The sequence below is a fragment of the Myotis myotis genome, unplaced genomic scaffold (assembly GCF_014108235.1).
Source record: "Myotis myotis isolate mMyoMyo1 unplaced genomic scaffold, mMyoMyo1.p scaffold_m19_p_13, whole genome shotgun sequence".
Taxonomy (NCBI): domain Eukaryota; kingdom Metazoa; phylum Chordata; class Mammalia; order Chiroptera; family Vespertilionidae; genus Myotis; species Myotis myotis.
In genome coordinates, this window is record NW_023416317.1 from 31421516 (window position 1) to 31447707 (window position 26192).

At 41.1% G+C, this 26192-nt stretch overlaps 1 protein-coding gene across 4 annotated transcripts in view; it reads left to right on the forward strand.

Moving 5' to 3' along the window:
* The window catches only part of RYK (receptor like tyrosine kinase), a 90659-nt gene that overhangs the window by 36464 nt on the left and 28003 nt on the right, over positions 1–26192 (forward strand). For 2 of the 4 annotated variants that reach the window (XM_036332542.1, XM_036332545.1), the window contains exons 3-9: positions 7438–7537; positions 9369–9503; positions 10750–10803; positions 13338–13482; positions 19052–19152; positions 22302–22436; positions 23918–24004. In XM_036332542.1, the coding sequence (XP_036188435.1) occupies positions 7438–7537; positions 9369–9503; positions 10750–10803; positions 13338–13482; positions 19052–19152; positions 22302–22436; positions 23918–24004 (757 nt within the window). Of the gene's footprint in view, positions 1–6795; positions 6817–7437; positions 7538–9368; positions 9504–10749; positions 10804–13337; positions 13483–19051; positions 19153–22301; positions 22437–23917; positions 24005–26192 lie in introns of those variants that run through there. The other 2 variants (XM_036332546.1, XM_036332543.1) reach the window with 2 other exon arrangements.

Below are 26192 nucleotides of genomic sequence, written 5' to 3' on the forward strand. Positions count from 1 at the left end.
TCGCCGCCATCTTCCGTCTCCTCTCTGTTTGGCCATTTTTTGAATGGCCTGTGCTCTGTTACATGCTGCTATTGGCTCTGCTAGAAATGTGCTTTCTTCATTCTTTATCTCATTAACTCCCACTTATCTCATAAAACCATAAGACTTGGTGTCACCTGTCCTTGGTGGTGTCAGTGCCCTTTTCTGTCCCCACAGTACGTTGCTCTTTCCTCCCCCAATAGCCCTCATCACGTTTTAAGAGTGTGTCTCCCATAGCCCTCATCATGTTCTGAGAGTGTGTCCCCCACAGCCCTCATCATGTTCTAAGAGTGTGTCCCCCACAGCCTTCATCATGTTCTGAGAGTGTGTCCCCCACAGCCCTCATCATGTTCTGAGAGTGTGTCCCCCACAGCCCTCATCATGTTCTGTGTTGTCCCCCATAGCCCTCATCATGTTCTAAGTGTGTCCCTCACAGCCCTCATCATGTTCTAAGAGTGTGTCTCCCATAGCCCTCATCATGTTCTAAGAGTGTTGTCCCCCACAGCCCTCATCATGTTCTAAGAGTGTTGTCCCCCACAGCCTTCATCATGTTCTGAGTGTGTCCCCCAGCAGCCCTCATCATGTTCTAAGAGTGTGTCCCCTACACCCTTCATCATGTTCTAAGAGTGTGTCTCCCATAGCCCTCATCATGTTCTAAGAGTGTGTCCCCCACAGCCCTCATCATGTTCTAAGAGTGAGTCTCCCATAGCCCTCATCATGTTCTAAGAGTGTTGTCCCCCACAGCCCTCATTATGTTCTAAGAGTGTGTCCCCCACAGCCTTCATCATGTTCTAAGAGTGTGTCCCCAGCAGCCCTCATCATGTTCTAAGAGTGTGTCCCCCACAGCCCTCATCATGTTCTAAGAGTGTGTCCCCCACAGCCTTCATCATGTTCTAAGAGTGTGTCCCCAGCAGCCCTCATCATGTTCTAAGAGTGTGTCCCCCACAGCCCTCATCATGTTCTGAGAGTGTGTCCCCCACAGCCCTCATCATGTTCTAAGAGTGTTGTAGTGATTTCTTTTCTGCATTCTTCCTCGATGCTCAGCACCCAAGGTGGGAATCCCTTTCATATTTCTCTGTGTCCTCTGTGCCTGGTGTGGCACCTGGTACTTAGTTACAGGTGCTCCTTAACTGACTGTAGAAGAGATGCAGGGGGTAAAAGCCACAGGGCACAGCTCATCAGACAGGGAACTTGTGAACAGTAGAGCTTTTTAGAATTACAGTGTGCTCCTTTAGGAGCTGTGAATTTCCTGTTTCTCGGAGCATGAAAACATAGCCTGGGTACATTTGACACCAGTTGCACACATGGGCTTTTTCAGGTTTTTTACTCTGAATAAAGCTGTAAATGTGAATAAATGAATGGAATTCATAGCTTAACTATATAGCTAAACTAATTTCACAAGTTCACCTGTAACAGGTATAAGAATTTAGAGAAAAGTAATCATCTTGTATCGTAAAACATTTTGTAACTAAAAAAAACTAAGAAATGTGTGTGTGTGAATCTAGTTTCAGGCTTTGACCACCATTGGAGCTCATAATTCCAGTTTTAGGTCATAATCTCTGGCGATTTTAGCACAGTTGGCTAATTGAAGGTTTTTATTTTCAAAATTAATCTTTTGAATATTCAATATATGCTCATAGTACAAAATTCAAAAGGCACAAGGAGGATATAGTGAAAAATAAGTCTCACTCCTTCTTAGTACCACCCCAAGCAATCCAGCCACCTAGTCCCCTTCCCTGTGGCCACCACTGCTACCTGATTCTAGCCTCCCCTTCTAGAGATGCTCTGTGCATGGATAAGGTGTGTATGTGTGTGTGCATTTTTGAACAAGTAATATACTGCATATTTTCTAATGTATCCCAGTAAAGTGTCTCATTGCTTATCGAGTTGAACTTTTTTCCCCTCTAGATGACTGTATAAGATCTATTATATGGTTGTACTTTGGTTTATTGATCAGTTACTATAAGAGGAAACCAAGACTCATATTTGGGAGGAAGCAGGCAGCAGAGTTGACTTGAAATGGGAAAGTCATGCAAGAAGGCAGGAGGGACATAGAGAAGGTTCTTCACCTGGTCATGTTGGCCCTGGGATGCAGCCATGAGCTTTCAGAAGGAGGCCCATGGCTCCCAAGCTCTGACACTTGATCAGAAGCTCTTGGTTCTTGCCTGTTAAGAGTGTGCCAGGAGATGCAATATTTGCTTCCAAAGATCCCTGAGCTCGTTGGTATGTCAGTTCACATTGTAGAAATTTTAACATTCGTTTTCACACATCAAAGCTTTTGCTCATAGTGCTGTTCTTCAGTGTTTACACAACTCTGTTTTGTCTTGCCAAACAGACTGTGGTCTCCTCGGAGGCTGGAGCCGTATCTTATTTTCGATATGTGTCACATTGCCGTAGTGAGTGGTGGATAAATACCATTGGCTAATTGCATTTCCAGATGGGATGAGAACTCTGATATTGCTTCTCTTTCACAAGGCCACACACTTTAAAAGAAGCAAAAGCTACTGGGTTGTTTTGACAAATAATTAGTTTCTTCTGTATCCCGGAACATTCTCCTATGTCCAGAAAAAAAACCCAAACCCTGTATTTGTTAAGTGTCCATATTTTAGATAGCTGAAATGCAACAATATATGAAAGGGTAGCAGAATACCTCTCCTACACATGCCCACCCATAGCTGTTCTCTGGTTTCAGGAAATTTTCATCATTGTTAGGAGGGTTTGCAGGGAACTCGTACAGAGTTCCAACAGCAGCCCCGGTGAGCAATCTGCAGTGTCCCCAGCAGAGTGGGGCTTCTGTGAGAAATTCAGAGAAATTAGAAGTCTGTTAGGCTGTGGGCAAGTATATTCACTTTAAATCTGTACTATGTTTCAGAAGGAAATGGCTTTACTCATCGGTTGCCTATTTGCAGTTGCCATTCATTTCCAAGTAAGGGAAGATTACCAAAAATGTTTATTTTTTAGCTTATTCAAATATTTATATTTTCTCTAGTTTCTTTTCTGAAGTCTTTTGGTTCATTCTTTCTTTTCTGACAAACAACTGCTGTTCAGAATTTCTTTGTTGCCGTAGATTATGAATGTTAGCTGTAGAACAGATCAGTTTCTTCAAAGGATTATTGGCAAGTGTGATTCCGTATAGATCAGTACACGCCAAAGTACAGAAAAGGGATTTAACAATGGACAGCTTCTTCCCTGACCCCCGAAACTGCAGTTTTAAATTTTGTATCTTAAAGATTCCAGAGGGAGAAGAGAACTGCTGCCTAATGAATGCCTCACATGTTTTGAGGGGCCCTCAAAAAGGGAGCCAGCAAAAGGCAGGCTTCCACACCTGCAGACTTACTCTGCCAGGCTGCGATTCTGGTAGCAGGGTTGTCCTCAAACCTGTTACTGAGCCCCTTCATCACCTCTCCTCGTGCCCCACACTCTACCCGGCTCCACTCACAAGCTCACTTCCCTGCCTCTTGCCCTTCTCCCCATTCCTGTCCTGGGCACTGCAGTTATGGCCCTGACCCCGTGTGCTGTTCTTGGCTTCCCTAGGGGTTCTGGTCCCTGGTTAGCTGTGCCTCTGCTTATAATAACTGAGTCCTCCAGTAAAGGAGACAGTATGTGTGGGGAAACATAAGTTTGGCTTTGAATCTGTTAAATTTGAGGGCTATAAGGTTGTTAGGTAGATATGTTTAGTAGGTAATTGGGCACATGAGAGGATTGAAGATAGAGGAGAGTGAGGAAGACTGGTTGGTAATATGAGGTTCCCATGGGCTGGAACCTAGAGTGCTAGATAGAAAGGTTTGTCATTTGTCAGATAGAGGAGAATAGATCTTTCCTTGGGGCTGGGTACAAAGGATGGGTGTTCTAACAGATCCTCCTCATGCTGAAAAGAAAGGCAGAAAGGGGACTCCTCTGTGCTCACCAAAGGAGAAAAACGTTGTTGAGCGAGGAAGCAGGCAGAGCAGCAGGCGGTGAAGCATGAGGTCCTGTGAGGTTTGGAATGAGAAAACTAGGGAGAGAGGGTTGGTGAGAAAGGATAGCTGAGCAGGATTAAGGGCTTACCCTCAGCCTGGAGTCAGTGTTGTGTGAGAGCACCCTTCTCCCCTGGGATGTGATCGCCTCTGGCAGTGCTGGGTCACAGGAGTAGAGTGAGGGGCATCAGGAGCTGGGGCTGCCCTCTAAGGGGGCAGGGAGTGAACCTAGGGTGTTGATATGACAGTGTCAGTAACGTTGTCTTCTTTGGTGTGGGAAAGTGAAACCAGGTCCCTGGCTGGGCTGGGAAGGAGGGGAATAATTGGCTATTACATCTCAGCTGTGAGCACACCCCTTCTTATAAATGTGCTTCATAAATGTTGGCTGAATTAAAGTAGAGACAAAGACCTTGTTATGTAGGAATCAGAGGTAGTGATGGGATCTTTGATAGAGTGGAATTTTTGCATTGTTTGGTTGTGGAGCAAGTTCTTTAGGAGGTAGGAATATTGAATATTGAATATTGGAGCCAACAGGAAGATCGCAGGAGATAGAGTGAGCCAAGGGCCAAGGCCTCTGCAATGACCTGAGTCTGTTGTTCATGTTGATGGCATGAGGAAGAGCTGTTAGGAGTAGAACTTGCGAGCTTCAGAGTGTAGGTGGTTTTGCATGAGGAAGGGATGTCCAGAAAGGACCTAATGATTCTAAAAGAATGCTGCCCCTACTGCCTAGTCCCTGAGGGTCAGGTGTTGTATGAACTGAATGATAAACGGGAGGACACGACTTCTGAGGAAAGCCAGGTTGGGGGACAACGTGGGGAAGACGTTTGTGACGAGGCTAAGAGTGTGAGGGCTGTTTAAAATAGTGGGGTTCACAGGGTGGGGGACCAAACAGAAGGGCTGCAGCAGTGATCTTGGCAGAGCACAGGAAGGCTGTCAGGACCTCTAGGGTCAGGAGTAGGCTGGTGCCTATGGGAAGTGCAGCGGGACAATAGGGCAGCTACTCTGGAATAACTGCTGATGCCACTGGACTCTTCACTCATCAAGGGGAACCTGTGCCACACTGACAGATGTGCTGCGTTAATTGTCCTGTTTGATCCTCACAATGGGTTCCTTTATCTTCATTTTACAACAACTGAAACTTGGAAAGTTAACAATTTTCCTAAGGATCACATAGTCTAACGGTTCCAAACCCAGTTCTTGCTGACTGCCAATGTGTGCACTTGCTCTCCATGTATGGTCCTGTTCAGAGAGAGCGTGGATACAGGGATACAGTGAGTGCATTCTCTCACTGTTAGCCAATGAGAATTGTTGAAAAGCCTGCTAGCACCTCCTGGTGGCAGTGACCCTGTGGTGGTGTGCTAAGGTGAGAGTGCACACTTCCTAGCCAAGGTACCACTAAGTCACTTACTGATGTGCAGCAGCAAGAACATTTCCTTTATGAACAGTTGCACTTATCAAATACAGCCGTTAACAGTTATCTGTATACCTTCTGTAACTGCAGAGCAGTAGTTTAACGTTGGCATCTCCCTACAGCATTCAGGGGCTTTCAGATAGAGTGTGAAAGGAGAAACCCAGAGAGTTAAATTCATTGGATTGAGTCCCTTTTCTTATCCATGGGTAGACACCCCCTTTCCTGGAGCCATACCAAAGGCCAGTCGGTTCTCTTACAGCAGGGGTGGGGAACATCATCCAGCCAGCGGGCCATATAAGGCCTATGAAATCATTTGGTCTGGCCTGCCAAGGCATTAGGGGTGAGTTCATTAAATGTTTGACCAAATATAGCAGGCTAATTTTTAAGTTGATAATTTTGTATAGTTCTTGAATGATGTTATAAATATCCAAATGACCCTTGGCAGAAAAAAGGTTCCCCAACCCTGTCTTACATATGGGATGATCCTTTTTCCCAGTTTCCTTTCATCTTTATGATGTCCCATTTCATTGGCTTTTTTCATTAGCATATACATTGGGAATACCTCCCATTGATAAAAGAAGACAGAAAAGCTTTGGGATTCCACCCCCCCACCCCCAGCTACTGCCTGGTTCCAATTCTTCCTCATTGTTTCTTAAAGAAGATTTGCAAATTGCCAATTATAAAGTACAGTATAGGGAATGTAGTTATTAATATCATAATAACTATGCATGATGTCAGATGGGTACTAGACTTATTGGGGTGACCACTTTGTAAGTTACATAAATGTCTAATCACTATGTTGTACACCTGAAGTGAATATAACATTGTATGTTAACTATAATTGAAATTTTAAATTTTTTTTAAAAGAATGGGTTCTTGAACCTCTTTCCTGCTACTCTTTTCCCAACCCACTGCCCCTTGGCTTCCATCTATCCTAGCCATCCACCAAAGCTGCTCTTGTGACCCCTGAATGGGAGCAGGTACTACTAATAGTCTTATCAAGACCCCATGGGCCCTGGCCAGTGTGGCTCATGGTGAGGGCGTTGTCCCACACACCAAAGGATCATGGGTTCGATTCCCAGTTGGGACACATACTGAGGTTACAGGTTCGAACCCCAATGGAAACAGCCAATTGATGGTGTTCGTTCTCTCTCTCTCTCTCTCTCTCTCTCTCTCTCTCTCTCTCTCTCTCTCTCTCTCTCTCTCTCTCTCTCTCCTTTTCTCTCTCTCTGGATTCAATGAAAAAAATGTCCTTGGGTGAGGATTAAAAAAGGAGAAAAAGGTCCCATGGGCAGAACAGAGACTAATGAGAGATATATGGCCTTATTGCAGGTGGCAGCCATTCTGAATTTCAACTATTGCTTTGCGGTTTGAGCTGTTTCTTCCATGAACATCTTTCTAAGCAGCAAGACTATTTATTTATTGATGCTGGTTGGTTCTTTTAAGTCATACTGTGTAGGGCAGGTATTTGATAGATAAATATTGGTATTCCAGAGATAAGTCTTAATCACTTCTTTCCCCTTTTGGATTCTGACTCACTTGAGAAACAGATTCAGAAGTTAGATGGGTATCCAACCATGAATTTGCTTAATGGTAAAAGTTAGACTAGAGAATGTGGCTTAGATATTCTATTAGAAATTCCTGCCTTGGAACCTGCTTGTGGGAGTGGGTCTGCCAGCCACATGTAGCCCATCAGAGCTTGGCTTTTATCAGCCAGAGAAGGCATTGCTGGCTAACCTTGGTCTGTGAATTACACATCTCAGGGCCTCTCTAGACTTCCTTTTCAATGGCTGTGTAGTTCTCAAAAGAATTTCTGAAATCTACATGGCAGATTTACAGGATTGTGGTGGATAGGAAGTAGACAGTGGCTTACTGGGCTGAATTTTTGTCCAGTTGAAAATTCCTAGGACTGTTTCTATTTGCATTGTTTAATAGCTAGATTGTACACATGAAAGGCGCACGTATTCATTAATGAGCCAAATCAGTGAAGTCAGGTTATCAGTGTCCTTTCTGTTATCACAGGTCCAGTTTGTTTATTTCTCCATTTTACAGGTTGAATATAAGCTGGGATTCCAAGTAGACAACTTTGTGGCAATGGACATGCCCCAGGTCAACATTTCTGCTCAGGGGGAAGTTCCACGCACTTTATCAGGTGAGTCTCAAGGACAATGTTTACCCCACTGATTACAACTGTGTCTCCCGTATCCCAAAAAGAACAATTTATATTCCATACTGCTGTGTGGTGCATCTTACTTGATAGGCATAAGATATACAAGTACTTTGAAAAGTAATTTTTATAAACATTGATGATTTGTACTGTCTTTTAAACCATTCCCTCTTTTCCATCGCCTCCAGAACTGTCTGTGCTCAGCTCTTCCTTATCTCCCTTTCTGCATTGCTGGCATTGGCCTCTGTGTGGGTCCCCGTGTTTGGTCTTGTTCCTCTGGGAGTAATTCTCACAACCGTGTCCCCCACCTCCATCAACTGAATGCATCCCAGACGCTCTACCCAGCATGCTGTAGGTTGACCGTCTGCCCCTGCCTGTCTGGCCTTGTTGCTGCACTTGCCCCAGTGTTCCAGCAGCTCCACATCCATGCAGTTCTGATACCCACGCCTTTGCATGTGCTGGTCTCTGTATTTGGAACCATCTTTTCCTCTTGTGAACTCCCATTCACGAGTAATAGTCTACAAGTCTCAAAATCTGCACTGTTCTTTTCCTGCCTCCAATTGTTAATGCTTTCTCCTGTTCTTGCTTCCCCATAGAATCTTTATTTCACTATTTTTGAACAGATATACATTATCTTGTAATTTTTTGTTTGTTTTCTCACCCTGCTAGCCTGTGACCACCCAAAGGGCAGGTGCTGTCTTTTTCAACTCTCTACCCTTGGCACCTAGCATAACATCTGGCCTGGGATAGGCACTCGGGGCTTGCCTGAGTAAATTATTGAAGTGTCATGTTTACACCCGTTTAATTACTTTTGGACCAGCCTTTTGAGAAAGGTTCCTGAAGATGTGAAATTTTAAGAAAATGGAAAGTATTAAAACTTGGAAGTATAAGCCACAGTGGTGTTGAGGAAGTCTTCCTGGCAGTCTTATTCACTGTTATATATTTTGATTGATTTCAGAGAGAGAATGGGAGAGGGAGAGAGAGAGAGAGAAACATCAGTGATGAGAGAATCATTGATTGGCTGCCTCCTGCATGCCCCTCACTGGGGATTGAGCCTGCAACCCAGACATGTGCCCTGACTGGGAATTGAACCGTGACCTCTTGGTTCATGGATTGATACTCAACCACGGAACCATACTGGCCATGCCACAGTTTTATATTTAATCTCTCCATTAAGAGCAGTACATATTGAATTCAGGTGGTGAATTGTCTTTCCTTTTTGTTAAGTAATGTTTATTGTTGATTAGGTGGCAGTGTTTGCTTTATGTTTCTGTAGCTTAACTATATCACAGTAAGACAGTGGTTCTCAACCTTCCTAAAGCCGCGACCCTTTCATACAGTTCCTCATGTTGTGGTGACCCCCAATTTCATTGTTACAAATTGAACATAATTAAAGCATAGTGATTAATCACAAAAACAATATTAATTATATATGTGTTTTCCGATGGTCTTAGGCGACCCCTGTGAAAGGGTCGTTTGACCCCCAAAGGGGTCGCGACCCACAGGTTGAGAACCGCTGCAGTAAGAGAACATATGAGACAAAGTGATATTAATATCATGAGCAAAAGTTGAAAATAATTCTCTCTCCACTTATTTCTTGGTTTGTTCTTTAACACTAACTTTTACGTTTGTAATAAATGAAATAATGTCTCAAGCTGTGTAGCCTGCAGATAAGTCTTCTGAAAGTTTCTGCTTAAAATTTTATGTATTTTTAGTTTTATTAAAACAAAAATCAAATAATTTAAAGATATTTGATGGGCTTTAGTGTTGAATTTTAGAAAACTAAAATAAATTTTCCTTTTCTTCTTTTAAACAGTGTTCCGGGTTGAGCTTTCCTGTACTGGCAAAGTAGATTCTGAGGTTATGATTCTAATGCAGCTCAACTTGACAGTAACCTCTTCAAAAAACTTTACAGTCTTAAATTTTAAGCGAAGGAAAATGTGCTACAAAAGTAAGGAATTTATTTACCAATTTATGTATTCTATATAGATTGTAAGAAGGTCAAAAATAGATTTTGTAGTGTTTTTTACAGATTTGTAACCAAATCTCTATTATAATTGTAAGTGAGGAAAGGAAGAGCACTGCCGAATGAAATTCCAAGGTAATCGCCAGGTCATCTGCCAGGAACCAGGCCCCCCTCAGCCCCTGCTTTCTCAAGATCTTTTGCCAGAATTTCGAGGGAATCTTATATTAGGAATGCGAAATAGCACTGTAGTAATTGAAGACTTAAAGAAATCAGGTGATTCTGACAGGGGCCCCAGTAAAGGAGTATTTATTGTATTTCCCTTATAAAGTTACTACTATACAGAAGCATTGCCTGAGGTCAGAGAGACCGGGGTTAGAATTATGGCTGTGCTCTTGGCAGAAGATTGGGACAAATTACTTAATCCAAATCTCAGGGTTTTTTTAATCTATAAATTGGGCATACTAACCTGTTTCAGAGGTGTGTATTGTTTGTTTTAGATCGAATCTAGCCTAAAGCTTAGAATACCATTTGTGGGTACTTAAATATTAGGTGTTTTTGCTTTTGAATAATTTGTTACTCAAATTATTATGCTTATAATATTCCAAGTACTTTACAGCATTAAACCCATTTATTTTATCATTTTAAAAAAGTATATTACATTGATTTTAGAGAGAGGAAGGGAGAGGGAGAGAGAGATATAGAAACATCAGTGCTGAGAGAGAATCGTTGATCGGCTGTCTCCTGCGTGCCCCTTACTGGGAATATAGCCTGCAACCCAGGTATGTGTCCTGACTGGGAATTGAACCATGTCCTCCTTGTTCATGGGTCAACACTCAGCCACTGAGCTACACCAGCTGGGCACAGAAACCCTTTTTCATTGAGCATCTATCTATAAGGATCACCCTTTGGTTAATGATGATTATAGTGATGATTACCAGAATAATAATCTAGCATTTATTATGTTTTAAGCAACTTTTAAGCAAGAATTCATATCACATTTCAAATGGTTATAATTAAAGTGTGAATGTGAAATACTTGTAAGATCTTCATCTCTTTAGCAGGTTAGAAACAATATCTTAGTATTATGTTTGCAACAAATATCTTAGTTCAGGCAGTGTCCTGCTATAACATAAAACTATGTTAGAGAAAATTTAGAAAATGTAATTATAATATTTAAGGATGTTCACAGAAAATAATTTCTAAAGCATTTTCTATCTCCTTTTTAATTCAGAACTTGAAGAAGTAAAAACTTCAGCATTGGACAAAAACACTAGTAGAACTATTTGTAAGTGTTTCTGTATTACCCTTCTCCTTCATTAGGAAAGAAAAATGGTGATTGGAAATGAACATGATTACATGAAGCTTGGAGGCCTTGTGGTTTCCAGTTTGTCAAAAGATAAACACATGCTGTTTAATTTGCTGTTTTGTAGATTGGTATAGTCAGATGAAATTACTAGAATACTAAACATCTCCAGAAATAAAATTCATATCCTATATAATAAAAGCCTAATATGCTAAGTGTCCAGTTGTCTGGTCGGCTGTTCAACCAATCAAAGTGTAATATACTAATGATATGCTAAGGCCACTCAACCGCTCGCTATGATATGCACAGACCACCAGGGGGCAGTCAACTTGTTGACCAGTTGCTATGACGTGCACTGACCACCAGGGGGAAGATGCTTCAACTGGTAGGTTAGCTTGCTGCTAGGGTCCGGCTGATCGGGACTGAGGGAAACGGGCTGGACATGCCCTGGAGCCCTCCCACGGTCCCTCCCTGGCTGACCAACCTCCTGCATCCCTCCCCAGCCCTGAACGTGCACCGGTGGGGTCCCTCAGCCTGGCCTGCGCCTTCTCGCAATCCAAGACCCCTCAAGGGATGTCGGAGAGCTGGTTTCAGCCTGATCCCACAGGCCAGGCCGAGGGAACCCACTGGTGCACGAATTTGTGCATCAGGCCTCTAATATATTTCATAACAAGTGATCTAGAAAAACTTTAAGCAAGAATTCATATCACATTTCAAATGGTTATCATTACTAAAGTGTGATGGTGAAATACATATAAGATCTTCATCTCTTTAGCAGGTTAGAAAATCTGATTTGTGACCTGGACCTAACCCTCAGCTAATTTCTTCCAGGTGAAAGTATCAGCTTAAAGACAGATGCTATGTTATTTAAACCTACAGAGCAGAAACTCCAAGTAGATTTTTGTTTTTATGGTAATGGTTGTATTTAGATAGTAACTTAGACTTCCGTTTTCCTTTTCTGACATGGACTCATCATTGAGACTTACTCTCCCTGAGGTAGTTTTAATAGCAGTACCTTAAAAGGTTACTAGATTGTACTTGTGCAGTCAGGTCTGGAGGACCAAGAAGCCATTTGGTCTCTTTGTATTAATCTGTTCGGATTTATTGTTTGTGGACTCCCAAGTTTTAGAAAGCAATGTTTTCCCCAAGGGCTTGAAAGCTCTAACTTTTACCTTTTGGCCTAAGTTATCCCCACACTTGACAACGTCACATAGATGCGCACGAAGTATTCTCGGACAGAACAAAGCTCTGGGTTCTCCTCCCCTGGCCTGCTTCCTCCTTGTCTTTGTAGACGTGCCATTCTCCACCTGCTTCTTTAAGCCAAAGCTTTGATTCCTCTTTTCCTTTCTACTTTAGTATAATCCACGAGCAAGGCCTGTTGATCTGCTTCCCAATCCATTCACTTCTCTCTCCGCTCCACGCTCTTGCTCCAGCCTCTGCTGTCTCTTTCTTGGACCCCTCCCTCTCTCCGTGCATCTGCTCTGCTGCCCCCACAGCATTCTCTACGCAGCGTGCAGTCAGTCGTCTTTGTTTTTTCTTCAGCTGTGATAATGTGTGTCATTCTTTTGCTTGAACCTTGTGATGATTTCCCATCTCACTTGGGATAAAACCCAAATTCCTCAGGCTTTATTCAGGAGAGTTACTTTGATGAAGTACTCATCAAAACTTACTTAAATCTCCAATCACACCAGTTCTGTTCTCTGTATTCCACTCTGTTCCTCATTTTTCTGTGTCTCTTTCTCAGTTTGCTTCTGTGTGTGTGTCTCTGTCTTCTGAGTTATTTTCTCTATTGCCGAGGCTTCCTTCCTTTCTCTCTCCTTTTTGAATAATATAACGCGGAATATTATTTTATTTCATGATTAGTCTTGTTTTTTTCTGCTTTTATCTTTAAAAACAGATAAGCAAAATAATTTGTTGCTCTCAAAAGAGAAAAAGGTTAAATGCTTATTGTTGTTGTTTTTAAACATATGGGTTGCTGTGTTGAATATTCCTTGTCCTGGGGGCAGGGTGGTTGGCTGATCTGCCTACTTCAGCATCACTGCTGAGGAAGTATGAGGATCTAGAGATCTGTGCTGTCCAATATGATAACTCCTAACCATATGCAGTTATTTAACTTTAATTATAGTACAATAAAAGTAATTCTTCAGTTCCTCAGTTGCACTAGCTATGTTTCAAGTGCTTAGTAGCCACAGGTGGCCAGTGGCTGCTGTATTGGCCGGCTCACGTAGGACATTTCCATCACTGCAGGTGGTTCATTACATGGAGCCACTGTAACTTTTATACTCATTAACCAGAAGTTCTATTTAAAAATTTTTCTAAAAAGCTACAACAAAACGTTTAAAAAATTGTGTGAGCTTACATCAACACACTACCTGTAACTGATCTTATCAGAGAATGGACACATGAAATGAAAATCTTTTTTTACAAAGAACAGGATTCTTATAGTACATATTGGGTCACAAAGCAATTGGTGAATTTGTTTAAAAAGCTTGATGTGCTTTTCATTTTTATTTCAGATGATCCTGTACATGCAGCTCCCACCACTTCTACGCGTGTGTTTTATATCAGCGTAGGGGTTTGCTGTGCAGTAATATTTCTCGTAGCAATAATATTAGCTGTTTTGCACCTTCATAGTATGAAAAGGATTGAACTGGATGACAGGTATTGTACATATTTGGGGAAAGTAAGGAAATAAAAGCAGTTATCTGCATTTACCTGGTAGCCCACAGACACCCATGCACGCTGGTGTACAGTGGTGCAAGGGAGGGAGGGAGGATGATCAAGTCCCTAAGCAAAGGAAAAATTACTGTCTTTGTGATTGCTGTCGTTGTGTTTCTCTAATTTTTTTTTAATTTGTGAAGTCAGAAATTACAGTTTACTAGTTGGTAGAGAAGTTGAGATCCAAATTTCCGCCTCAGCCACTTTGATGTGACCCTACAGCAGACTCCTGGTACCTTTTAAAAATAGCCCTGTTTCTTCCTCCTACTTAGTTCCTCCATCACTATCCATCTGTCCATTCATCCATCTACCCATCCATCCATCCAGTAACATTTCTTTAAAAAAAAGATGTTTTTATTGATTTTAGAGCGAGAAAGGGATAGAGAGATAGAAACATTGGTGAGAGGGAAACATTAATCAGCTGCCTCCTGCAGGTCCCCTACTGGAGATTGAGCCCACAACCCCGGGCACATGCCCCGACCCGGAATCAAACTGGTGACCTTTTGGTTCATGGGTCTACGCTCAACCACCAAGCCATTGTGGCCCGGCCCCTGTAAACATTTGTTTGAGAACCTGCTGTAATTTAAACCATTGGTTCTCAACCTGGTTGCACGTTAGAATCATGGATAAGCTTTTAAAACATACCAGTCCTTAGGTCCCACCTTCTAGAGAGTCTGACATAATTGGTCTGAGGTGGTGTTTGGGCATCATTTTTTTTTCTTAAAGCTTCCTGGATGATTTTAACGTGTAACCTTTAAGATGAACTAGGTCAGTGGTGGGCAAACTGTGGCTCGCGAGCCACATGCGACTCTTTGGCCCCTTGAGTGTGGCTCTTCCACAAAATACCGACTTCTGCGCATGGGCCACGAAGTTTCAATCACACTGTGCATGCGCGCCCGCACGTGGTATTTTGTGGAAGAGCCACACTCAAGGGGCCAAAGAGCTGCATGTGGCTCGCGAGCTGCAGTTTGCCGACCACTGAACTAGGTTATATATGCTAAGTGCTGGGAATAATAAAATTAATGATATACCCCTTAGCTTCAGGTATTTAATCTTTGACATGAACCCATAATTATGAAGTTTTATGAAGTTGATGATTATGGTATGTGAATTATAGTGTGGGATACAAAAGGTGCTGGTCCTAGCCTGGGTGAATCAGAGATGACAAGGAAGACATTACCACCAGGATAGGGTGAGAGGTCAAGAAGGAATGATAGACAGTTTTATTTTTCCAAGACACGATTCTTGTTTCCCGCCTCCGGGATTCCCAGTTGCTAACCGAAGACATCCCCAGCTGCAGGGGTTGGCTGTCAAAGCCCTGCTTTATGCAGAGATGTATCTCCCGTGTTCCTTGAACCTTTCCCCCTTTCTGTCCATGTTCTTTCCAGCTGCTCTGGTCAGGTGATTATTGTCCCTCACTTCAGCCCTACACTCTGCCCTTTGGGACTTTTTTTCACAGTTTCCTTTTATCCACCAGGCTCCCTACATTTCCACGAGTCCAAACCCTGTTCATTCTTCACATTTCAGCTTTATTGCCATCTCTTTCAGGAAGTCTTTTCTAAGCCTCACAACTACCCATTTCTCTCTCCCCTCTCTCTCTCTCCCCGTCCCTTTCTGTCTTTCTCTCTTTGGGGTAACGATTCCTATGCCTTTTCTTCCTGAAATCATTTCTCTGTGTACTTGTTTCTCCTACTAGAATGTAAACTTTTTCCAGTTAGAGAGCAGTGTGTGTTACTTATTGCTGAATCCCCAGTCCTAACACAGTGTTGTTCATATGTTGGGTAAGTACATTTGTGGCACAGACCAAGCCCCAGGGGACAGGGAGCCTGGTTGAATTCAGCACCTGCCCTGAAGTTCTTTCTGTTCCCATGGTTTTCCTTTCTTTATCTGACTCGAGAAAAAACGAGAAAGGAGATGCAAATGAAAAGAGAAATACATGGGTGGTGTGTTTCAGAATATGTTTTGTATGTATGGTAGTGTTGAGTTTAGACTTCGGTTTTATAGAGGAAGAAGTGGTCTTTGGAAGCACCGAGGGGGAAATGAGGTGAGGGAACAGGTATAGTTAGAGGGCAGTGAAGAGCATGACACTTAGAGGACAGTCTCCATGCACACATTTCCCTTGAGTGCTTGCCTGTGTGTCAGGGGTGGGAGCCCACATCGGCCAGAGCTGTGCAGGCACTTCCAGATTCCTCGGGGCATATACCTCTGCCTGCGGAAATAATCTGTTACCACCCATGAATCGGTCCCAGTTCTCTCTAGCTTTCAGGTGGATGTTTCCAGACATTGCCTGAATAAAAGCAACTTACGCTGTCACCTGTTTTCAGAGCATAGCTTAGTAGTTAAGAGCTTGGCCTCTGGAGCCAGAGCGTCTCTGAATTCTGGTGTCCTGCTTACTAGCTTTCTGGCCTCAAGTATGTTATGTCGCCTCTTTTTGTGTCAGTTTTCCTCGTCTCTAAAGCAGAGATAATAGTGGCACATACTTACTGGGGATGTTGTGAACTTACATATAGTAAGTGCCGTTATTACGATTTTTGTTTTAAGAAAGGTTCGGTGTGTTAGTAGTGATGGACTAATTCCTTCTGCTTTTTTCTGTTCTGTTAGCCACTATTTATGATGTGCCTGGCAAGCTAACAGGGGTGACTAGAAAGTTCCCATCCAGTAATCCAAGAGCATTTAAGAGACACACACTTCCCTCTGCATAGGGCCCACTGAGATGGCAGTGGCTGCCGCTGTATTGCGTGTTTTCTGTTCACCAGCACTGTACAAGCACTTCACATGTATTATCTGATTTGACACGTCACCTACGGTGTGAAATTGTCCTCATTTTAAAGATGAACACACAGGCTTAAAGCGATTAACTTTTCCAGGATAGCAGTGCTAGCACCAGGGCAGAGCAGCAGGAGACTCATTATTGCAGTAGCTCATATTGTAACTGTACAAAGCATTTGCTGCGTGCCAGGCGCTGTTACACATGCGTGACCCCCGTTAGTTCCCCTAATCCTCGCAGCAGCCCTGAGCGGTTTGACGGGACCCGTGGCTCCATGGAATTCCTGGAGCAGGGGTGATGGAGAGTTCCTCGATTCCAGGCAGTCAGGAGCCGAGTCCTGCTACACACAGAGTTTCTTTAGAGGCAGAGAAGGAAACTCCCTGGGCGGTGCTCCTGCCAGGAGCTCTTGGGTCCCATGTGTGTAGCTGTCCCTGTCCTGACACCCGAGGTGATCTTTCCGTCTCAGTGCTATGCCAGGTGAGACTGTCCTGAGAGGCAGAGCTTCTCACCACGTTCACTCCGAGGCCCTGCCCCAGTGGGTGCAGAGCATCCCACACTGTGGTCTTCCCCTGTTTGCTCATGACTGCAGGGACATTTGTTCCTCGTTTGTGGATACTTGAACTTGCTATTTTGCAATATCTTCATTTTCCATTATCTCCATTACCCCACCACCCTCACCATGACTAGTGAGTGACAAGGTCCACCTGTATTTCTTTTTGTTTCTGTATCTAGTGCCTAACAGGTCTCAGCCGAATGAATGTCGGATAGAAAATTTGTTGATCGAAGAATGAGTAGAGAGAGGCAAAAACCACTCTGTTATACCAGGGGTGGGGAACCTTTTTTCTGCCAAGGGCTATTTGGATATTTCATAACATCATTCATGGGCCATGCAAAATTAACAACTTAAAAATTAGCCTGCTATATTTGGTCAAGCATTTAATTAACTCACCCCTAATGCCTTGACAGCACTGAGGGAGAAATGAGGTAACGGGAATGAGGCAGGGCCAGACCAAGAGATTCTCAGGCCTTATACTGTCGCCCGCGGCCTGGATGTTCCCAACCTCTGCGTTATACCAATAATTCTTTGCCTCTTCCGGTATATATCACCAACTCATGTCAGAAGCAACTGTTCTGTCCTTTTGTTACAAGGAAGTATGGTTTTCTCTGCTCAGTGATCGAGTCAGTAGTTGTTCACTGAGCTATTGTCACTGAGGCTCTGCAGTGCTGGCTTCAGAGCTGGGGAGGAAGGAGTGAACAGGCAGGCGCTCTCCCCGCCTCAGGGCCTGATAGTGGCCTGGGCAAGGCGGATAGTGAAGAAGAAATCCCTGCTGTCCAGCTTCACGAGAGGGGTCTTTGTATATTATGTCTACTGCCGGGTCCCCAGCACCCAGCACAGCATCTGGCATGTAGTAGACACTTAACAGATATTTGTGGAATGAATAAATAAAGTTACAGAGGAGACAGAGAAACACAAATTGTAATAAGTGCTGTGAAGGAAAATGATGCTCTTTGCCCTAACTCCTAACTTCAACTCTGAAGCAGAGTCAATATCCCCATAACTAATCTTACTTGATTATGAAAATCAAATTAGGTAATTTATTTAGACTGGTTTTAAACTATTAAGTGCTAGAAAGCGTACATTTTTATCCCGTTTTCTACCTCATGTGATACAGGTATATAGGTTATGGGTTTAATAGTTACCAGGGGTGGATCCCTGACTGCTGCCCGCCTCTCATTTAACAGTAAGTCTGGGGTTTAAAGGTTTGTTTAACCACTTAACGTAGTGCTTTACTCATTGTAGGGACTCACTAAATATCTGCTGAACAAACAAAAAATTGGCATGGACATACTCATAAAATCTTGGTACGCCCACAGTAGTTTCAAGAATTCTGAGTTGGTACAAGAGTGCCATCTACTGGAGATAGTAAATAATTTGGGGTCTGAGTATTCTCCCACTAGTGTATGTTGGTAGCAAGGGAATATTTAACTAGTGTTTTCATATATATTATACAACTTGAGCCTCACAAAGTCCTGGGTGTAGGTTATTTTTCGTTTTATTTTATGGGAAATAAATTGAAGTTCCTTATTTCCCCCCTTTTGGGGGATGGGGATGCTTCTTTTCCCTCCTTGTTATTGAATCCTGGACTTTTAACAACTTTGTTTTCTGGGTGATCTTTGAGTAGTACTCCAGAAATGGGTGTCTTGTGCTTCCTTGTCATTCTAAGGCTTGGGGATGCATAATATTAGTAATAACAAAAATAATTAGTAATAATAATTTGTAAATGCACTGTTATTCCCTCATCTGTATGCCGTTTGATTTTGGACCATCATTAAAAGAGACCTACCTTTCTATTCCTTTCCTTAAAAACAATCTAATTGAATGGCATGGGCTCTTTTCATAAGAGGTGATTCATAGTTCCATAACATACTGTTTATCATTGTATGAGGTTCAGGACAGCTATTATCTGTGGTGTCTTAGGACTGGCACCTACATTTCTGAATGACTTCGATAGGTGAACCTGCTTGATGATTGTGGAAACAGAAGGGAAAGAAAAAATCTAGCTTTGCATTATGAGGTAGTTAAAATTTTCAATATGAAACATTCGTGATGGATATCCATGCATTATTGCCATCTCTATCAGGACTTTAAGCTAGTTATAACGTCTACATGCTTTTTGTGTGATTGGAGAAAGGACATTTCTCATTGAAGCTGACATGCCAAATATTTCTCTTAATTGTTTGCAGCATCAGTGCCAGCAGCAGTTCCCAAGGGCTGTCTCAGCCATCTACCCAGACGACTCAGTATCTGAGAGCCGACACACCCAACAATGCAACTCCTATCACCAGTAAGAGTTAATTTAATTCTAAAGTTGATTTACTGAAGTTGTCCGTGGTCTGTCAGTGGTCCTGTGTGGTTAGTTACTTATGGGACAAGTGTACCATACTACGTACATAGTGTCTGGTTGCAGAATTAGGCTTGATCCTCAACTTTTGCTTTCTGGAGCATTGAATGAAACATTCTGGAATTGGAGTATGAAAATAAAATTTACGTTTAATTGCTATATTTAGTTTCATGGAGATTTCCATAGATTAATTATATTAAAGAGCTATAAAATCACTCCTATAGGAATTCGGAAGGAAGGTTTTCAGGTATTTAGGTAGCCATTGAGCTGCATGAGGACAGAGACTTGGATTTTAATACATTGTTTGGTGGTCTGATGGGCTATGGTAAGGACTTTCTGTTGTTTCCTAATCTGGATAGGACACTAGCTGCTGTTAGAATTGAGAGCTCAGAGATCTGATTTCCTGTTTTTTGAATAAGGGTTTTGTTTTGTTATAGTTTACCTGAGGATATTTTTAGAGAGAATGGAGGAGGGAGGGGGGGAAAACATTGATGTGAGAGAGAAACATCAATTGGTTGCCTCACACACACATCCCAACCAGGGCCAGGTATTGAACCTGCAACACAGGTATATGCCCTTGACCAGGAATTGATCCCATGACTCAACAGTGTGTGGGCCGATGTTCTAACCACATAGCAACACTGGCCAGGGCTTGAACAGGATTTTGATAAAAGTTCTTACACTGGAACATGTAGATGGGAAATTTTCATTCACAGAGTATAATGTAGACAGAGAGGAATCAGTCACCGTACAAATAAGGAACAAGGCAACATCAAGATAGACACTAGGTCACAAGTCAGGGCTCCACTCATTGGTGCTGTTGATGAATTAGGTTTTTAGAGGCATTAACTGTTACCTTCTTGGGCTAGCATTTTTCTTTAGTAAACTAATACTAAGAATATCTGTTCTTCACCCACTGCCCTATTGTGGTCTTTCAATACCGTTTCCCCAAAAAAGAACCGGAATTCTTTGACGAAATGCATGGTTCCAGGATTTAATCAGGAATGGACCAGATAAAACTGTTGCTGAGCCAAAAGTCAAGGGAGCTGCGAAAGACTTGAAGAGCTCCCAAAATGGGCCCTTTTGAGCATCTAAAACGATGATGACTGCAATGGATTTTAACATAAACTGTATAAATCCACGTGTTCATAATGATACCTTTTTAAAAAACTGGTCATTTTCAGGTAACTAAGGCACCAGCAATACCTTACTCTAATAGCTGGCTCCATGACGGTGTTTCAGAGTAACCAGGTAGTGCTGGTTCATGAGGAAAATGTTTCTTCACAGAAGACTCTCAGCTGATAAATATGGAAGAAATGGTAGAGTTAGAAATTATATTTGTAATCCCAATAAAATGTTTGATTCAGGAAAAGTTCATCAATATTTAAATCCCTGTGAACAAAGGGAAATGGGAACTTTACCATTTGAGGGATCAGATTGTCACACCTGAATCCACTCATGAATCCAGCATCACAAAAAGCAGGACAAACAGATGCTTTGTATTCACGGTTGTGACGCACTGGCCCTGGGCTTATTTCTCCTCCCACCCTCAAGAGTTACCTGGATCTGCCAGGTCTGATGAAGGTGATAGAACTGATTTACAATTTACAAGAAATACAGAAGTTAAATGATATTCGAAAAGGCAGATGCCAGATATTCTTTGGAATAACTGACCAGGTTTCTTTAATAAGATCGTGGCAAGAATAAAAGTGGGGGGAAGGTAGAGGGGGCACTCTAGATGAAAATAAATTTAAAAGAAATCTTAACAGTAATTGCCATCACCACCAACAAAAGAAAGAAATATATGCTCTTCAGGAAACATGATGAATGTGAACGTAGTCCAGACTATTCAGCATAAACAAAACATTGCTTTTAATGTTCAAATGTCAAGCTTTGCTCTTGGAAGTCAATTTGTGATTGTGGATATAACCTTAAAGAGGCAGATAATTCAATTATTGTATAAGCTAAAAGCAAAATGCTTTTTAAAAAAGTCAGTGGGAATACATTTATTTATTAAAATACTTTTTTAGTTACCATCAATAAAAAATTTCCTTTTTTTATGGCTATAACCTTAAGTAGATAGATTATTTATTATATATGATAAGACGAATACTTTTTGAAAAAACTCAATGGAAATACATTTGTTTATAAATTAAAAAAAGAAAAGAAAAAGGAGCAGAAAAAAATATTTGAAGACATAATGGCCAAGAGTTTTCCAAAATAACAAAACCCAACAGACCACAAGACCAAGAAACTCAGAGAATTCCAGGCAGGATTAAACAGATACAGATACTCACAACTAGGCATGTCTTGGTCAAACTGCTGATAGTGCAATCGGGTTGTCAGGCTAATCCATCCATCATGAAGTTCCCCAAAGCCTTGCATGTCATTCTTCTAGCAGCTATTGATGACCACTATCTAGGTCCACTAATACTTGGGATTTTCTTCCCAGTCTCTTCCAAAGCAAACAAACCATTGGAGATACCATTCCAATTTCCCCCTGCTAACACTGGATCTACCTTTTATTCTAATTTTTTGGGGGGAGAGGGGGCATGAAAATTTTAATTATGGCTAGAATTTTTTTTTGCTGTCATATTAAAAAATGAGTGAGAGTTAAGGGTACTGAAAAACAAATATGAATCTCACAACGGTAGGACTAGGCTCTATGGATATCAGAATGATTAAACTGAGTACACATTTTGTTAGACATTTTTACAAACATCTCTTCCTTTGAAAAGTTCTTTTGTTAGGAGACTATATTAGAAAATCTTTTGGGAAGCAAACAGTCTATAAGATGGTTTAAATTGAATTCCATGAATCAAAGTTTGTTTCATTTGGCTGAAAGGCAATTGAAGTGGCAGTAATGGTAATATTATTTTTAGTGTTTCTTATTTTAATCCTTCATTTTGAGATTTTGAGGTAGGTGGGAAAGTTTTTCTTTAAAATTAAGTATGGCCTACATAAATGATTTCCCCTGTTCGTGTATGTGCACATTCATTCATTCCTGTGACTTGAATCCTGAGTTCCTAACCGACCTACTTGACCGTGATGCCATACTAAGGGTATTTATATTTCTTGGTTTGGCTTTGTTGGCTCCTCAGGTTATCCTACCCTGCGAATAGAGAAGAACGACTTAAGAAGTGTCACTCTTTTGGAGGCCAAAGCTAAGGTGAAGGATATAGCAATCTCCAGGGAGAGGATAACTCTAAAAGATGTACTCCAAGAAGGTATTTATTATCTCAAAATCAGGTTTGCACAGAAGATTTAATGTTAGCACTAACACATTTTTTGTTTCAAATTTTAAGATCTTGATTTTATGTCTAAGGATAGAAAGCAGTGCATAATTTATTTCCTTTTTAAAACTGATTTTATTTTTCCCTTCTTTAGATCTTTAATTCGACTTAGTACGGCTTTGGTGTAATTCTTGATTTTCAAGTATATTAAAGCACTTATATTAATGCTTGTTCCCTTTAAAGTATATTTTCTTTCTGTTTAGTTCTTGTTTAAAGATTATCACAACCTAGTAGGCCTCTTTGAAATAGTCTAAGTAATTTTCTCTGTGGCATACAGTGTGGGGTTCTAGCAGAAGGAGCGTGCATGGGCTTTGGAGTTACACCCAACTTCCAGTTCCATTCCTACAACCTTGGAGAAATCACTTCATATACTCTGTGTCCAATTTTCTCTTCTGTAAATTTGGACTACCCGGTCTACTCTTAGGCTAGTTACAATGAAATGATGCACATTAAATCAACTAACACATTTAGGTGTTAGATAGATATTAGAACCCTTTCCTTCCCCACTTGTTGGTCTTTGCTTTGAGTTTTAGGATATTGATTGGAGAGATGGTGAAAGAGGAGGACAGAAATTAATAAATACTTTGTTGAGCTCTCCAAGTTGTTAAATACAGAGTTACACCCCCCCCCCCCCCCGCCACCGCCACCCCCCTCTGTAATTTGGTTAGGAATATTTTGGATGCATGAGGCATTTGAATTTATCTGTTGGTTGGGATGCAATAGGTCAATCACAGCTAATTGGGGATCTTGAACTGTCCCCAGTGGCAAATAGTAATTAACCGATGCAGATTTTTTGTGTCTGTTTTTGAGTGTGTGAGAATAGTCCATTTCTCTCCTTTGTCATTGTGTTGAGGCTAAGCCCAGAAATTCAGATGCCTCTGTGGATACCCCACTGCTTCAGTGCTCCTGGCTGTATCACTGGTTTATTTAGGATAATTTAGAAAGAATTCTCATGTACTTGTGAGATCTGGTATTTCTGAAAGCAAATTATTTCTTTTTAAAAAAATATATTTTCATGTATTTCAGAAAGAAAGGGAGAGGGAGAGAGATAGAAACATCAATGATGAGAGAGAATCATTGATTGACTGCCTCCTGCATGCCCCCTACTGAGGATCGAGCCTGAAACCTGGGCATGTGCCCTTGACTGGAATCAAACCTGGGACTCTTCAGTCCGCAGGCTGACGCTCTGTCCACTGAGCCAGATCAGCTAGGGTGAAAGCAAATTATTTCATAGTAACAAAGAACTTCTAACAGTCATTAAAAAAACAAAGATTTGGGTCTTCTTACTCCAGGGCTATAGTAATGTTGTTGATCACATACACCCTTGTTATGTTTAAGTTATATTGTGGCAGAAAGTTTTGTACTTATAATTTTATGAAGGTTGTTTTATGATCTCTCATTTCTTTCCCGTTTAGGTACTTTTGGGCGTATTTTCCATGGGATTTTAATAGATGAAAAAGATCCAAATAAAGAAAAGCAAGCATTTGTAAAAACAGTTAAAGGTAGGAATTTTTTCCATACTATTTCCATAATGCTTTCCTGTTTAAGGTGGCCCATGCCAGCTAAATTCTGCCTTAAATTCTCAGTGTGTGCCAGACCTTTATAAATCAATCCATGTTAATTTAGCTCATATGAGACTGTTAAGGAGTTTTGGGTAGTTCTCATTAAGGTATAGAAGTCTAATAAATTAAGACCTTAAACATTTATTAGATACTACTCAGGCTTTTAGTTAAACTGCATCCACTTGACTTCATTATTGCTACATATACTATTGTGGTTTTCCTAAGTTAAAAATCTTTGGTTTTCACCCTTAAAAAAACATTGTTAAAGGTGGTGAGGGGGAGTAGAAGAGAGCATAGGGGTGATAAATGTTGACAGGAGACTTGACTTGGGGTGGTGAATATATTGTACAGTATACAGATGATATGTTATAGAATTATACACCTGAAACTTACATCATTTTATTAACCAGTGTGACCCCAATAAATTCAGTTAGAAAAACAACATTGTTAATAGTTTTCCCTCCTCTCTCTCCACCTGCCCGGTACTGAACACTATAAAGAAAAAAGATGAGCCCTGGCTCAGTCGGTTGGAGCATCGTCCCATGTTCCAAAGGGTTGTAGGTTTGATTCCCAGTCAGAGCACATATAGCAGGCAACCGATTAATGTTTCTCTCTCCTTCTCTCTTTCTCTCTCTCTCTTTGTCTTCCCTTTCCTCTCTCTCTAGAATCAATAGAAATATATCCTCAGGTAATGATTTTTTTAAAAAGGGATGACCCACTGTACCTTATGTGAATTTCCTTCCTACTGCCCCTGCCTTTGCTACATAATGCTGCAGAAAATATCCATATCCATGTGGCCATGTGTGGGCATGTCTTGTTATAGTTTTGCATGTATAGCCGTAGTTGGACTTGGCTGCCCCAAGAGGTATTACATTTAAAATTTTGAACGATATTGCCAGATTGTTTTCTAAAAGGTGTAATACTAGTTTATATTTTCATGAATATATTAACCACCTGGAGAAATGTGATACCTACTTTTTCAATTATTGATTTATATCAACATTTTAAAAGATTTTTTTTAATTGAAATTTTTTAGAGAGGAAGGAAGAGGCAGTGAGAGAAATATCGATGTGAGAGTGAAACATTGATCATGCAGCTGCCTCCTGCACAAACCCGACCAGGGATCAAGTCCAAACCTGGGCATGCGCCCTGACTGGGAACCGAATTGGCCACTCCTCAGTGCATGGAATGGTGCCCCATCAACTGAGTCACACTGCTAGGGCATGATTTACGTAAATTTTTTAGTTAGAGATTTCCTAACAGAATATATTAGAATATTATTTATATATGGCTTATTCCCTAATATAAATTAAATACTAGTAAGACTTTAAAACATTTGAATTTTAATTATTTATAATTGATGTTTCTAAGAACTTAAATAATTCTTAGTATTTAAGAGAAAGAAAAATGTGGTCATTTATAAGGTGCTTAGTGTCTGACACTGATATAGATTGAGATGATAAGATAATAATTTTGAAAAAACAAATTTAGCATTTTGAATGCAGAAATTGAGGGCAAAATTCAATTCAATTTTATGAGTAGGAGGTGACAACTTTATGAAGTTTACAAAGTTAGTTTGTAAGAACACATTTCTAAATTTACTTAAAGTGATTCATGGAAACATGTTTATTGTTTCTAAAAAGTTGGGTTGTACTAATCTGACAAAAATTCTTTGGGATTTGATTTCTTTGAATTTAGCAAAATTGCTTGTTTAAGGGTGGTACAGACACACACTCACACTTTTTATCTTTTCTAAGTAAATGGTTTAACTCAGTGTATTGTTCAGTACTTATATTATTCACCCACTTTTTCTAGCCCCAAAATAATTTTAAAGGTTAACATTTAAATCAGGCCCCACCAGATTGTCTGCCTAGTTTTGAGGGATAGTGTACATAGTACGCTTCATAAATATAAACTCTGAACTCTAAGTTTAATAACCACTGCCTTTGGTTACACTTTCCCCATTTTTTAAGGAAACATTTCCCCTTAATTCTAGTATTTCTTCTGGGCTTTATAAATATTATTTGGACAGTTTAGCCTGGGCTGTTATTAATTTGTCCTGAATGAATCTTGAATTAACAAAAGAGATTTCTGTACAGAATTGGGTTGATGTAGGGTTGGAAGGGGA